This window comes from Crocuta crocuta, unplaced genomic scaffold (assembly GCF_008692635.1).
Source record: "Crocuta crocuta isolate KB4526 unplaced genomic scaffold, BGI_CrCroc_1.0 scaffold253, whole genome shotgun sequence".
Classification (NCBI taxonomy): domain Eukaryota; kingdom Metazoa; phylum Chordata; class Mammalia; order Carnivora; family Hyaenidae; genus Crocuta; species Crocuta crocuta.
The window spans coordinates 1,278,263-1,294,936 of record NW_027529451.1 but is presented as its reverse complement, the minus strand read 5'-3'; the positions used below and the strand labels follow the sequence as shown (position 1 = coordinate 1,294,936).

The window sequence follows — 16,674 nt, the reverse complement described above, 5'->3', positions numbered from 1 at the left end:
ACACACACACACACACACACACACACACACACACACACACACACAAAAGGAGAAAGCAGGATTAAGCAACTCAAAAATCTATAGCAACATTAGGTAGTAAAACCTCAGCCAATAAGTGTCTTACATCAGACTTCCTTGAAAAAAAGGCCTGAGACCATAAGCATGGAGATGTGTGCTTTGCAGATACACAGGCAAAATAGTGTTTTAAGATCATAACGCCAATAAAACATCAAAAAGCTCTTCCATCCACAGCCAATTAATTTAAATTTATTGAAAGATTGTTGGGCATCTTGTAAGATGCTAAAGCTACAAAAATAAGGAAGACCTAGTCTCCGACCTCTATAGGCTGACAACTGGGGAATAGGGAGAAAGACGCATAAATTATATGACCAGTTTTCCCAAGTGTTACAGGCTGAATTGTGTCCTCCAAAGAATCCATATGTTTTAGTCCTAACCCACAATCCCTCAGAATGTAACCATATTTGGAGATAGGGTCTTTAAAGAGGTCACTAAGTTAAACCAAGGTCATTACGGTCAGCCCTAATCCAATCAGATGGGTGTCCTTATAAGAAGAGGAAATTTGGACACAGATGTGGACAGAGGGAAGATGATAAGAAGACACAGGGAGAACAGAGCCATCTAGAAGCCAATAAAAGAGGCCTGGAACAGAGTCTGCTGTTGGGACCCTCAGAAGGATCCAACCCTGCCAACACTTTGATCTCAGACTTCCAGACTCCAGACCTGTGAGAGGTAAATTTCTGCCACCCGGTCTGTGGTACCTCATTCCAGCAGCCCTGGCAAATGATTACACCAAGCTATATTCTTCTAGAGTAGTGGTTCCCAATCTTTCAGCTGCAACAGAGTTGCCTGGAGGACTTATTAAAACACTGCTGGGGCACACCCCCAGAATTTCTGATCCAGGAGGTGTGGGGAGGGACCCTAGAATATGAATTTCTAATAAGTTCTCAGGTGATCCTGATGCTGCTGGTCTGCATACTACCCCTTGAGAAATGCTGTTCTAGGAGGTACAAATTAAAGATAGAGGCTGCATATCCGACCCTAACAGACTCAAGTGAAGAGTCTTGTCTCCTTCCTTCCTGAATCTAAAATGGAAAGGATTCCAACCTGAGCTTTACACCCAGGTGCAGTTACAGGTGAGCTGCCCAGCTGTTACCAAATTACAAAAGTTGCATCTTATGGAAATCCTAAACTTTAAGACAAAGAAACTCCATCCACTGCTAAAATATAGCCCATGAATGAGTGCTGGGTTCTGATAAACTAGACTAGCAATTCTCCCTTCGGTGAGAAGTTAGGCAGGTAGATGAAGGATGGAGGGATTCTCTCCCATCCAGTCAAAGGCAGAAGATTGGGGAGAGTGGACAAAAGTATTTCCCTCTCTTCCCTACCCTACAAGTCTACTGGTCCCCTGCCCTGAAGTCAGACTTTGGAAGTTCCAGATCTAAAGTTGTGCCCCTCTCCCCAGGCCAAGTATGCCCAGAATCTATACCCTGTTCCAGATATTGCTCCAGTACCTGAACTCCCTACCTAAACGACCCTGGGCCTCCTTCCAGGGCCCTGCAGAAGGCCCTTTCCTTGGTTCTCCCACAGCCAGACCACATTGCCAGTATGTATAGAACTTGGCCCTAGGGATGGTAAAAGAGAAAAGATGAACAGAACTTGGACATAGGAGCTGGAGTGTCCATGAGCTTGTGTGAAAGGTCCAGCAGGGCACTGGTACTTGGGGTGGAAAGACCCCTAGTCTGTAGCATTTACTCAGTTCCACAGTATCAATATTCCCACTGTGGCCAACTTCAAGATACCAACATAAAGTCTACTGGCTCACAAAATTCCTGGAAAAACAAAATAAGTCCTTCATCCTATGGGACAAAAGCAGGAGTGGGAAAAGAACATGGCAAGCTGGTGGTCTTCATTTGTACCCTTGCCCTGGCCCTGCATATACTACAGGTAAGCCAATCCCCGTATCAACCAAGATTGGCTCTGGTTGCCACCGATAGTGGCCATCAATGCTGAGCTCACAAAGAAGGGCCCATCCTCCCTAACAGTAGTCCATGCAGAAGATAATGCTGTTGATTGCCTATCCAAAAGCCAATCCCCAACCCTTTCCTCTTTCTGGAAAAGCCTGCTGCTCTCTACAGAGGCTGAAAAATGGTACATACTTGCTTTCCAAGTTCCCTGGTAGCATGAGACATAATCTAGCCAATGGGAGCTGAGAGGTGAAGTTTGTTAGGGCCACAGAGAAACGTTTCTCCCTAATAAACAAGAGGAAGCTCTCTCCTCTTCTCTGGACATAGTCCTTCTGCTTTGATGCCTAACAGTGGCACCATCTTGCAACCATAAGAGAAAACATTACAAATATGCACAAGATGACAAAGAAGGATCAGAAGCGACTGGGTTGGGTTTTTTAATTAATTGTGGTAAAATACACATAACATAGAATTTACCACCATAACTATTTTTAAGTCTATCAAGTTCAGTAGTGTTTAAGTACAATCATTTTATTGTGCAACAAGTCTCCAGAACTTTTTCATCTTGCAAAACTAAAACTCCGAAACATTCCTTCCGCACCCTCACTACCCTGCCATCCCCAGGAAATGACCACTCTATTCTCCATGAATGTGACAATTCTAGGTACTTCATATAAAGTGGAATCATATAGTATTTGTCTTTTTGTGACTGGCTTATTTCACTTAGCGTAAGGTTTATTCATGTTGTAGCAGGTGTCAGAACTCCCTTCCTTTTTAAGTTTGAATAATATTCCACTGTATGTATCAACCACATGCTTTGCGCCCAGCAGTGGACACCTGGGTTGCTTCCAACATTTGGCTATTATGAAAATACTGCTATAACATGGATGTACAGATTTCTCTTCAAGACCCTGCTTTCAATTCGTTTGGGTGTATACCCGGAAGTGGAATTGCTGGATTATATGGCAATTCTATTTTTAATTTTTTAAGGAAGCACCACACTGTTTTCCACAAAACTGTACCATTTCACATTCCCACCACAAGTGCACAATTATTCCAATTTTTCTACATCTTCACCAACACTTGTTATTTTCTTTTGTTTATTCATCTGATAATGGCCAATCTAATGGGTATGAGGTGAGCTCCTGGGTTCTTTTTTTTTTTTTTCCAAAACTTAATGTTTTTTATTTTTGAGAGAGACACAGAGCACAAGCAGGGGAGGGGCAGAGAGAAAGGGAGACACAGTATCTGAAGCAGGCTCCTGGCTCTGAGCCGTCAGCACAGAGCCCGACGTGGGGCTCAAACTCACAAACTGTGAGATCATGACCTGAGCTGAAGCCGGACGCTTAACCAGCTGAGCCACCCAGGTGCCCCAAGCTCCTGGGCTCTTAATGGCATTTGGAGCTACTGAACGAGTTTGGAATTGGCCTGCTACCAGAGGTTTTATGCAGGAAATAAGTAATAAATATTCTTATGGTTAAACTCCCTTTTAACTAGCTCTTAAACATCTTCTAATTGGTGAGCCGCTTTTTCTGTAACACCTCAAGCAGAAAGGATTAAGATTTAATTCCCTGTTTTTCATGTTTTGCATTATACACTGCCTCTTCAACTCTTGGAAACCAACACAAATCCTACCCCACGGTTAGGTCATGCTATAGTCAACTGCAAATACAAAGGAGTATTCATAACAGCTTTGTCCATAATAACCCAAACTGGAAAGAACCCAGACATCCACTAATAGGATAAATAAACTGTGGTACACCCATACAAAGGAATACTATTCAGCATTAAAAAGAATAAAATCATGATGGATAAATCTCAAAAACACTATGCTGAGTAAAGAAACCTTATTATATAAGAGAGTACATATGGCAATGATACCATTCATATAAAGTTATAGAATAGGTTAGTCTAAACCGCAGTGGAAAAAAATAAAAACTATAGCTATTGTTTCTGAGGGGTGGGGGCTGCCTAGAAAGGGGCTTGAGAGAACTTTCTGAGATGATGCTAATTTTCTATATCTCAACTGGCTTTTGGGTTATGCAGTGAGAATGCATCTGTGAAAATAAAGTGGCAGATATACTCTAAAGGCTTATGCATTTCACTGTCTATAAATTTTACATCAAAAAATGATTAAGTCAATATTTAATTCTAGTAAATAATATACAAGATAAAAATTTAGGGGGAAGTTTATTGAGGACTGCCATTTACTCTGAAATGCATTTTAAGAAATCCCAAGATGGTTTGATGGATGGAAGGATAGAAAGCCCTGTAATTCTCAAGTACAATAAAATGTGAATGGTAAAATATAGGTGACAGGTGTCTGGGAGTTCACTATAAAATTCTTTTGATTTTGTCAGCTAAGAGTGTTAGAAAGTGACAGTAAGTAGAAGTTCTGGTTTTAGATGGTGAACATTTTCCTGACTACCTTGAGGGTTGGAAAAAATTAAAAGGACTTAAGGGAAGAGACAGAATCATCAGCTACAAAAAACTTTCACACTTGAACTACAAAAATTTACATTTTTGTTATGATCAAGAACTGGGAAGAGCTGTGATGCAGGAAAGGTTGAATAGAAACGTTGACCTAAAAATTCAGGACCTGCTAGAGCGCTGCCACTGGGCCGGGGGGTTCCTGACGTTCCTTGTGCTTTGTGCTGTTCTCTAGTTTCAGTTGCCCCTTCCACTGGGCATTGGGAACCCTAGGGGATATGAAACTCCTTCACAATGACCCCTCTTCCCCCAGCACACTTCCTGTTCCTGACACTGAGAGATGACTTTGAGCTAAAGGTACTGTGAGCACGGAGCATTGAGGAAGGCACGAGGGAGCAAGGAGTCACACCACAAGGACCACGGACAGATGGCTGGCCAGCAGGGTGCAATGTCACATCAGGTTAAGTCAAGTGTGATCCGTCCATTTTTAGCTACAGGAACCATGTTTCTGTGTCTCCCCTCCCCCCTCACCTTACCTCCACACACAAGAAATTTTTCACTCTCTGGCTTTTTTTCTTTTTTAACTCTGTTGTTTATATATCATCGTATCACAAATGTTCGCCCTAGGAGAGCACACAGTTAAATGCCCTCACTTTACAGAGGGGAGCTGAGCTGAGAAGGTGATGGGATCTTTTCAAGATCACTGCAGAGCAGAAACACAACTACAAAGGTAGCCTCAATCCACAATAAATGATGAGAATATTCAAAACTCAAAGACATGGAATTCTTTGCTATTTTTACTATCAAGGGACATAGAACCAATTATTCCTGTCCTTTGTACACCTTAAACAATGATAGCACCTACTAGACTACTAAGGACCTTTCTTCTATATAGCAGTGTCCCTTAGCTGCAGATACCCCAGTGGATGCCTGAAACCGCGGAAGTACCCAATGTACCCAATCCTAGACGTGCACCATGGCTTTCCCTGTACATACAGACCTATCATGGGATTTAATTTATAAGTTAGGTGCAGTGAGAGATTATAAATAACTTTTTAAAATAATAACGCAACAATATACTGTAATAAAAGGTATGTGAACATACTCTCTGAAAGCACCTCCCTGCGCTGTACTCAACCTTCTCGCGATGACTGCACACACGCCATGTCTACGTGATGACGTAGGCGAACGTGGTGGGTGGGCCTTGCGACGCACCACCGGGCTCCTGCCTCCTCCAGGAGGATCAGCTGCTTCCCACCGAGGGCGGTAACTGAGATCACGGAAAGCTAAACTGCCGGTAAGAGAGAACTACTGTATTCTTGTCTGGGGGCTTGGAAATGGCTGGTTTAGCTTCTCCTGAGGGAGTTCCGGGAAATCGGTGGTAGCTGAAGGTTGAGGTGACCACAGTCTGAACTGTCAGAGCAATTTCCCGCCGAGAAAGGCCTCCTTGGGAAACTGCCACCTCGCAGCCCTGGGGCGCCCGTGAGGGACAGCGCCCCGAGACTGGCCCAGGGAGAACTCCAGGGCGTGCTTTCCACACTTATTAACCGCCCCCACCCAAGCCTACTTCCTGCATTTCCTAAGGAAAAACAACGACCTCGTGCTGCTGCTTCGCTGTTGACGGCTCCTTTAGTCTTGCGACCACTTGAAGTAGTTGAAGCCTCTTAGGCGGAAGAGAAAATTTTTTGTAGGGGCTAACCTCAAACTCACATTATGCATTGAATGCTTGATTAACGAGCTTCCTCTCTATCCATCCCCAAACCCGTGAAGAGCAGCTCGACATGTATATACAGATCAGAGCAGTGTGCCAAGGACACCCAAGGCCAGTGCCCCCGCTCTTAGGCGTGGGGCAAGCCCTCTGCTCAGACATCTGGGTTTTATGATGATCAACTCTCCACTCAGTAGCGGTGTGACCTCGAGCAGATTACTTCCACGCTCTGAGCCTTGGTTTCTTTCAGGAAACTGAATTACTTCTTGGGGTTAACAGTGGTGTGTCCTGGTAAACATTCAATTACCACTCTGAGGGAAAGTACCTCAGGAGTGTGTGCGTGTGTGTGTGTATAAATGCTGTGTGTACAGATTATTTCTTTTACAGCTTCTACACTACTCTTTACTGTAAACTCCATTAACCAATTAATTTTTCACAGGATGCATTCCATTATTTTTGCTGAAGTTGCAGCTGACAAGTACAATTCTGACATAAATGTTGATATTTTAAGTATATTAATAAAACAAAAATCAAGTCAGAATTTTATTTACCGGGGCGCCTGGGTGGCCCAGTCGGTTAAGCGTCCGACTTCGGCTTAGGTCATGATCTCGCGTTCCTGGGTTCGAGCCCCGCGACGAGCTCTGTGCTGACTGCCAGCTCAGAGCCTGGAGCCTGCTTGGGATTCTTTGTCTGTCTCTCTCTCTCAGAAATAAATAAAACATTAAAAAAAAAAACTTGATTTACCATTGATGCGACCAACTTACTTGCTGAATCAGGTAATATTTTTCAAATACTGGACTATTTTGTCAACTTTCTGTTTGCAGTGTTTAAGGGCTACAGGCATGGGGCACTTTTAAGTGTAATTTGTATTCACTTTCTCCATCACTTGCCTACATCTAGACAACCAAAAATACAGTAAGTCAAGCTCTGAGTCCTAGCGTTTGGAGCTTTCCATATTGTAAATAATCCTACCACAGCCAATTTTGAGCTACCTGTGTGCCATCACTTAGGGAATTGAGTAGAGGTGTGCATGCCATTCTCAAGTATTGCCACCAGATCCATAAAAATAAAGGTATGGAGCCTCAAAAGCATAAATAACAGTAAAATGTACAATAACTAGTAAGTGTTTTGAGCATTATCTTCTCCAATATAATCCGATTCCAAGCTTATATAATTTTTTAATAAAATAGCGGTCTTTTAACAACCAGGTCTGTAAATCCCTGGAAATGTAACAGTGAGACCTCAAGAGACCATAAACTGTCTCCAGCACCCATGTCTGGAACAGCATTTGCTGGCAATTGCTACTTAAGATGCTATGATTGGTGGCCATTCGCTCCATGTGCGCATAACTTCCACAACACCGTCTGGATTAGTGCCCTGGGTTTTCAAGGAAACTCATTTTGTATTTGGATTTTTAAAAAATTCCTGAGACATACACGTTCAATAAATGTGTGTGAGCAATGAATAACTAAACCGTCAGTTTACTCTTCAAAAGTCTTGTTGGATAAAACAGCTTAGAAGACCTGTTAACAGAGAGCAGCCTCACTGTAGGGAACAAAAAGATGATCAAGAGAGCATGAAATCATAGGTGCTTTCCACTTTGGAAACTACCTGAGTTGCATTTAACTGCAGAACCTAAACAGGAAATGAAATGGCTACTGTAGAGGGGGAAAGAACAGATGAAAATTTACAAGCAAAACAAAGTAATGGGGCAGGAGAACTATGGATAAGGAGAATTGAGAGAAAAATGAAACTGTAGAAGAGAAAAAACACAGAACTTACCTTAGAGACTTTTTACATCATACTGAACTCCGGACACCGGTAGGAAAACAGAGGGGGAAAAACATTTAAAAACACCATTTTTATCCCAGGTATTTGAGTCTTATTGAAACCACCGATCTTATCCTCTTTAGTAATGTATATTAAAATGTAGGGGAACTGCTAATTTTGAGACTATCTTTACATTCCTGGGACCATGCCCCACAGAAAACATTCTGGAGGTTTTAAGTTCCTCCGAAGACTACCCTTATGGTTCCTCCACCAATTTTGACATTGTGAAGAGCAATTCTGATGTGGCTACTAGAATAGAGGCCAAAGTTGTTACTAAACCTTTAGACAGATCAAGAATGAAGAAAAGCAAATGTGACAAATTTTAATAGACCTAAGTGAGTGTGAAAACTTAAGACCAGATCCACGAATTGGCTATCTATACTCATTTACTCACATGCAGCACTTCCAACATGCACAAGGAACTTAATCTATTTTGTTTTCCATCAACCAGACATTTATTTAGAGCTGTTTCTTACACTGTGCAAAAAAAAGGGCAAATTACAAATTTGTACAGTAATCCACAGAATGTGATCAGTATCTTTATCAACACCCAAAGTTTGGGATTAACAAGTTTTTTCTCCTGAAATCACACCTTCCAAGGAGTCCCAACAAATGCTCAACACAGAAAAAAGGGCAGGGAAAGCCTACTTGGCAGAGGAAGTTTGGGAAAAAATGCATTCCACTAAACACTTCCTCAAAAACTCACGATACACACTTGCTCATTAGAGAACAGGACTGACAAAAAGGCATCTCAGTAACCTTGTTAACCCAGCATTTCCAAGTTTATGTAATCAAGGAGCCCATTTCTTCCACCTAATATCCATTAACATCCACAGAAAAGCAGTGGATATTACTAGCCTGGAAAACTGCAGGGAGTGCCGATTTAAGTAATTGCCTCAACTTCGCCAGAATAGGTACACACCCTAGGAAAGGGGAGGGGGGTAGTGATCTTGCTGAGGCACCCTATCCCATTCATGACCAAGGCTGTCTTGGCTAGATCAAGCACCCCTTTCCTCTCTTACCATCTCCATCTAAAAAAGATTACCTTACCAGATACAGCAAACCACTATTCATCTGGCATTATAGAAAACAGCGACAATTCTTGCTGGACCCTCTGAACAAAGTAAAATCTTTTCTTATTTTTTTAATGTTTATTTGGGGGGTGGGGAGAGAGAGAGAGAATCCCAAGCAGGATCTGCACTGTCAGCACAGAGCCCAACGTGGGGCTAGAACCCATGAGCCACATGTGAGATTCTGACCTGAGCCAAAACCAAAAGTCAGACACTTAACTGACTGAGCCACCTAGGTGCCCCTAAAATCTTTTAAAAAGAGCCCTACATATCAACATTCCTCTATGCTGAATCAGATTCAGGTAAGACATCCCACTGTGTTCAAGGGAAAGTAGTAAAATTTGAGTCTTCCGAAAACATCAAGACAGAAAGATACCAAAAACCACAGTTGGTTAGAAATAATATTTATTATCCCCTCCCCCCATGTACAGATTACTTTTCAGAAACATGAAGATATTACCCATGTCCTCATCAATAACAGTTTGTAGAAAATAAACGTAATTCATATCTTGACAATATATTTCTATCGTTTTTAAAACAATAGCCATTTTATTGTTCCACATTAGTTCAAGGATAGCTTCAAGTTTTACATTTTGAATCAAATCAAGACAATCTTTGTTTATAGGTGATTTCCTGACAGATCCCATCCCCCCAACCCCTAAAAAAAATTCTATATCCTAAGTGATAAACTCTTCTTGTACATTCAGCAAACTTTATATTGGAAAAAGAAAAAGAATAATTGAGATAGGTATTTACTCTCGTGCACAGTAATAAATCTAGCTGAGCTTCTACACCTTGCTTTGCAATGATGTTTACATAAAATAAATCATTTCTTATCAAGTTACAATGGTAATTTCTTGAAATGTAGATACAAAAGCTATACACTTAATCCACTGAAATTGCCTTCTAGTTTTATCTGTAATTAAACCATCGCCATTAAGGAAAAGCTTCAACTGAAGATGTTTCCCCTTTCCCTCAGCTATTTCTCTCTAAAAAGCTTGAATCCTCTCTCAGATCATGTAGAGATACATTAAAAGCACAGAAAAAAAAAATGTTTTAAGCTTGCTGACATAATGCCCTTAAGTTTGCTGACATAATGCCCACATTTTAACTTTAAAATGTAAAATCAGAGTTAAAGCATCACTTAATTCATACAGTACATTATCAATTAATCAACAGTGTCCCACCAACTCAGAAGTTTCCCAAACTGGTTGTCTTCTCCACATTTAGTAAAGTTTGTACCCAATGATTCAATCAAAGAATGTGCTTATAATAGGCTGCTGGTTTAATTTTAGAAGTTTTAATACTGGGCTATTTTCAAATATAGAGATGCTACAAGTGGCATATGAACTATTAATTTTGTTTCCCATTACCTATAGGAAGAATTCGTTCAAATAAAATTTTACAAGACAAATGCGAACCTACATACCTATATATAGATGTATACGTGTATATATTGAACCTAACTAAAGTTTTATAAGCAATACTAACATTACTTCTGGTTACACATTCCTAAACACAGTAATTGTTTTTAAGATAACATGTTATATAAAGAGGCTTATGCAAAAGGCAAAAATTAAGAATAAACATGATCTTTGAGGTTTTCAGGATTACTTCAAAAAGCCGTTTCTATTCCCCATAGAAGAAAACTATGCATTTATCATAGGAAAAAAATTATAAAAAGATAATGCTATCATGTAAATAATTCACAAAAACTATACTGTATATCCCATAAAAGTCTTACCAATGTAAGGTAAATCACAATTATGGTTTATATTGTATTACAGACTTCACCATCACCTTTCCTCTTTAATAATGAGAGGATTTAACTTTTTTTTAACTTACTTAACAAGTGCCACAGAAATTCAAGTCCCAGTAGCAACAAGTTAAACAAGATTACAAAATAAGGCATTCTGCTCACATGTCATTAAAGTAACAGGCTGAATACAGTAAAGCAGGCTCTTTCCATTCTTGCAGTTTTATATAATCCCAAAATTATACAGAAGGCAATCTTTTCCAAAAAATTCCAATTAATTATAATTTTCTAGGGAAACAGAAAGACATACATAAAATCCTCAACTTTGGCTATTTCTCCCACTGCCAACAACAGAGGTTGATCTTCTCTATTTAATAAAGCCCAATATTAGAAATGTGGATGAAAGGTTTCTGTACCATTTCTAAGCCTGTAGGTCACACATACTAAATGATTTTTTTTCAAATTCTAGATTAAATCTAATTTGATAAAATCCCTGTAGTGTTATTTAGGAGAAAAAAAAAGAGTGGACTCAGAACACACTTGCGCACACATGCATACACACACGCACCGCCAACATATTATACAGTTTTCTTAAACATTGATTGGTTCTCCAAAAAGGATCAAAATATTTATCACCAAGCTGCAGCATGTGTGTAAGGGGCAATGTAACCTTTTTTAGTACAAAGAATCTGATTGAACTTTTTAGTATCCTGAACCAAAGTTCTTACCAAAGATGAACTCTAAAATACATATTTTTTGAAATTTGGACTCCCCTGCCTGTTGTACTTTTACATTAAGTGCTGCTTACATAAAAATAGAGCATAAATTCAATATTCTACTGTCTAAACATTTAAAGCAATGGTTATGTCATCAACAGGTAAAATGCACCTAACTTAAGTCTTTGACACCTCTTGTTTTAAGTTTATTGAATAATAAAGTTCTTCACAGTTTAAAATATTGTGAAGAAACGTGTTTATGTATGACTATGTTCACACAGATATTATGTACACATACTCTGTATCTGATGTACCCATAAACTTTGAATATGTGTGTGCCAAGAGGATACCCCACACATATGCAGGAACCCTGAATAATAGGTTGGTATGGACTGTGAAATGATTTCTCAGAAATACTTAGAAATAAGAAAAGAATATTATTATGAAAATTATAATAACAAAAATGTTACCTTATTTACATAGTGCCTATCTCCCAAGAGGTAAATATGTGTTATAGACAATGTTTAGTATCTGTGAAGTGGGGGACTGAGTACACTATCAATTTTCATTTTCCACAACCAACCAACCTGCCCAGGATCATACACTTTAACAGTGGCAGAGCAAAATACACACATGGAGATCTCCTAAACTGCACAGTGTCTCCAATTACCAGATCAAATGGTCTTGTGGTGCAATCAAGTTTTTGTCATACAACAGAATTTCTACCACAAAAGGTTAATTTTTAAGTCCTCATATACTTGTAATTGTGCGTTATATTTATACCACAGGGAGATCAAAATGGTTTTTGGTTTTGGCAAATGAAAAGTCTAACATTCAGTGTGACTATAATTCAGTGTAACTTCTCCAGTTTAAGTGCAACACAGCTGATTGGTCTATATGGGAAATGCGGTCAGTGTCTAACCATGGCTGGAGAAACCTCAATCCAAACAGCTACTGCATGATTACAGAGACAGCCTACAATCCTGTATTGTCTTAAAGGTCTTTTCTATCTCCCACATATGGTATACACATATAAATAAGCATTTTAGCACAAAATGTACAGTTAGCATAAGTCAGTTCATGTTTAAATAAACAAAGACCTTAGGGGTGAACTTTAAAGGCCAAGAGCTCCTCAGAGTGCATGTTGTTTAAAGACCGAAGATCTGGCAACTTTAGAAGAAGTTTTGTAAAAATAGAGGCCTCGTTTGGATGGTTTTTCATTATTAAGGTCCTTAGTGCACGGATGAGAGTTTCCTGCAAAGCCTCAACAGAGTTGACATTTTCTATTCCAGATCGATCTAATAGTAAGGAATAGAGAGACATGAATAGAGGGCATGTTATTAACATTAAATATAAATATCAATTAAGAGAAAACATTAAATATAATTCTTGCTCATCAATCTCATTAACGAATTTAAAACAAGGTTTTATACACTGGAACAAAGACAAAAGATAGTTAACAAAATTTTCTAAATCCCAATGGCAAATTTTTATATCTATTGATTATATTATAAAGATATATCACACAGTACACCTGACAAGTCAAAATTCTTTAGTGCTTAGTATTCTGTTCACAAAACTAGAGGTTCTGATGTTTAAAATTACATGCCATCTGCTAATTTCAACTGCTTCTCAATGAGAAAATACAATGAATAATGTAGTTAACAAATATATTTTTACTTCATTTGGAATATTTCCACATTTGTAGGTTACCATGTGTGGCAGGCAACCTCTAAAATGGCCACCAATGATTCCCTCATCCTGGTATACATACCCTTGGGTATCCCTTTCTTTTTTTTTTTTTTTTTTTTTTTTACATATATTTAATCCTCATTTAATCTTCACAGTAAATCTCTGAGGCAAATGCTTCCTTTCCTCTTGAGTGGGCTAGATTTACTGATTCACTACTAACAAATAGATTACAAAAAAACAACACAGCACAAAAACCTGACTTCCATCTTTAGTATACTTGTGCTCACTTACTCTGAGAAAGGCCAGATACCATGTTGTGAGCTGCCTATGGAATGGCCCAGGTGCTAAGGAACTAATGGTGGTTTCTAGCCAACAGCCAGCAAAGAACTAAGGCACTCGGTCCAACATCTTGCAGGGAAATGCATCCTGTCAACAACCACATGAATAAGCCTAGAAACAGCAGATCCTTACCTAGTTGAGTCTTTATAGTTGACCACAGCCCTGCTCACAGTTGGCTACAAGCTCCTAACAAACCTTCAGCCAGAGGTACCCATCTAAGACACACCATATTCCTAACCCTCAGAAGCTATGAGATTAAAAAGCCACTAAGTTTTAAGGTAATTTGTTACGCAGTAATAGATAACTAATATGCTATGCAACTTTATTATCTAATTATAACCCAGGCATTCACTTTCATTTAACATACTGTATTTATTAGGCTCCTCATACAAAGTGTTGATTAATGATTTGGTATAAACTAACAAGAAAAGAAAGTATCTTAAAATTAGCCAAACCTATGTTGTTAGCCCATTGGCTTTTCCTCCTCATTAAGGGCTATTTCTTCCCTTTACAACAGGAGGCAGTAATGCACAAGAAATATTCAGTGGCTCCTAGTACAGGGAGTTGTAATTAATAAGAAAGACACTGCCAAGGAAGCAAAATTTTCTGGCCATACAAACCCTTTATTCATTTTTTATAAAGATATTGAGGCTTTGCATTGTAACTGGTAGCTAAAAAGGCCACCTGCAATGCAAACACTTGAACAAGGACTAAAATTTCATAGTAAAGGGGGAAAATGTTTGTTCAAACTCTAAATGCAGAAAAAATGATAAAAATAGGTTTATCTTACATTTAATAAAATTTGGATTATTATTCAACTACACACTAATTCTTATGGAAAAAGAAACAAATTCAATTTTGACTACTGGTTGGGGGGGGGTCATGTTTTCAGACAAAATTGTTACATGGACAAAAGACCTCCTGACATTTGACTTTGGTCATACAATCTTAAGTGCCATCTTGGCAAAACTACTTAAAGCCTTCAATAATGCTTCCAAGAGTCTCCCTTGCCTTTAATATTCAAGTAACCCTATTTTCAACATTCTTGCAATTTATTAATTCCCTCACCAAACACTTACTGAATGTGTGTGGCTACTGTAGGGAATGGTAGGGAATTAGCAGTGACTATAACAAGCCAAATTCCTTCCTTTAGATAGCCCTTATTATAAGCAGAGGAAAATACCTGCTTTGTATCGTATCATCAGTACTTTACAATACCAACTGGTTAAGAATGACAGTGAGCCCCACAAACCAAATAATCTAAATAGGCAAAGAAAGAAACACAAGTAAGAAAGGTATTTGTGTTAGACCTTCAGTGAACATTTTGTGTTGGGATGACCTATGCTTCTTCTATATAACTCAGAACTTCAGGGAAATGGATTCCTATACCTAAAAAATGTAAACTGTATTAAATTTTCCTAAAATCTCAATTTCTAAAACCATGGTTTCATGATTTCAAGGCCAAATAATCTACCTACAAATCTAGCTGGATCATAAACAATAATGTTCTAGAAATTATAACAACAGAATGCACAGACTGAAATGGAAATTCATCTTCTAAATGATGTACTAAATGCAATACTACTTACTTGTATAGTTAAATTCCTGCTACATCTCTCCTCTACCTCCTTAGCTGGTTCTTCATCCCTCTCCGAAGTCTCTGCTCCTCACCTAATTTCTCTATTCATACTCACTTCCTACAAGATCCATTTCTAGATGAACTTTGGTCTCACAACTATATGCCCGTCCCTCATCTTCAACTGCAAGTGACTGCTGCCATTTCACACAATCTCAAGAAAAATTTACCTTTCAGGTATAATTCCCTTTTTCTCCATGGTACCAAGAGTCTTCCAACCTCACAGCCAAGTATCATGTTTCAGATTTCTCTCTCCCTTAGCAGCTAGAGCTGTTCTGTTAACAAGTAGTACAGCAGAAAGGCTTTGAAGCTTCAAAGACTAATAGGAGTTCAAATGCATCCTCAGCCAATTTTTAAAAATGCACGACTCTGGGCAAATTATTTAACCTCTTTCGTTCCTCAAATTTCTCGCCTATATTTGAGGATAATGTAGCTAGCTCACATCAGGTCTGCTGTGAGGATAAAACTATATAATGAGACCTAGAAACTAACTCACATTTCTTCTGAGAACCAAAACAAAACCCAGATGGCAACCGTAGGTTCCAAGAAAAACAAAAAGCAATTTTAAATATAAAGCAAACTATAATGTTGCTTAATTCTAAGCAATAATAGAGAATATAAATAATCCATTTGTTATCTGATACTTAAAACATTCCTCCCTTGGGTGGCACAGGTTTAGGGCAAGATTTACATTGCCCTGTCTACCATTTCAATCCACGGTGTGAGTACTGTGAGCACTATTTACATAATCATAATACTGTAAATGTAGAATTTTTACTTTTCAATACTTAGAATCATCTGATGAACAAAGCACGGAAACTAATCACCTATAGAATAGAATGTAAATATTTTTACTCCTGACAATGTAAAAGAAATGGCATAGCAAAAGGCGGCAGGATATAGAAGAAAAGGATACTGTGTCCCTGTCTAAGGAGAAGATTCTATCTAAACCATCTGAGAGATTTATGTAAAAGTGAAAGATCAAAGAATGTGAGGATATTAAAATTTTAAATAAGTCAAACTGTAAAAATTAAACCTATAAAAAGAAAGAAGATATTTTTGTCAGTTGTATCCACTCAATAAAAAATCCCAACTCTACACAGTATTTAGAGTTGGGTGGCCAACTATCAGAAAAATTAAAAAGAAAGACAGAAATCTAGTTCTCTGAAAAGTAGGCTGGGAGAAGGAAGGAGAGACTTTATTTTCTGGTCTAGATTCTGCTTTAGCAATAACAACAGTCCTTTTCAGGTGATAAAGGTTAAGTCTTCCATAAACACTATCAGTGAAAACAACATACTTTTTAAAAATATATTAAACTATGTACATATGTATATGTTGTTTGTGTACCTTCATATATACAGACATAACAAAAATAAGAATGCATTATATTCTTCTATAACCAGTCTTTTTCACTTAGTATGTCATACTTTTTTATGTACCAAAAATCAATAAGCAGGAAATGGTTTATGGATGGACAGGTAAGTAGACAGAGGTCCCCCCCCCCCAATGATG

At 38.6% G+C, this 16,674-nt stretch overlaps 1 protein-coding gene across 4 annotated transcripts in view; it reads right to left on the bottom strand.

The window, feature by feature from the left end:
• NR1D2 (nuclear receptor subfamily 1 group D member 2) overlaps window positions 1–16,674 on the bottom strand; it is a 39,088-nt gene that overhangs the window by 1,395 nt on the left and 21,019 nt on the right. For 3 of the 4 annotated variants that reach the window (XM_077760722.1, XM_077760718.1, XM_077760721.1), the window contains exon 8: window positions 12,554–12,793. In XM_077760722.1, the coding sequence (XP_077616848.1) occupies window positions 12,597–12,793 (197 nt within the window). In that variant the 3' untranslated portion in view covers window positions 12,554–12,596. Of the gene's footprint in view, window positions 1–12,553; window positions 12,794–16,674 lie in introns of those variants that run through there. The other variant, XM_077760719.1, reaches the window with a different exon arrangement.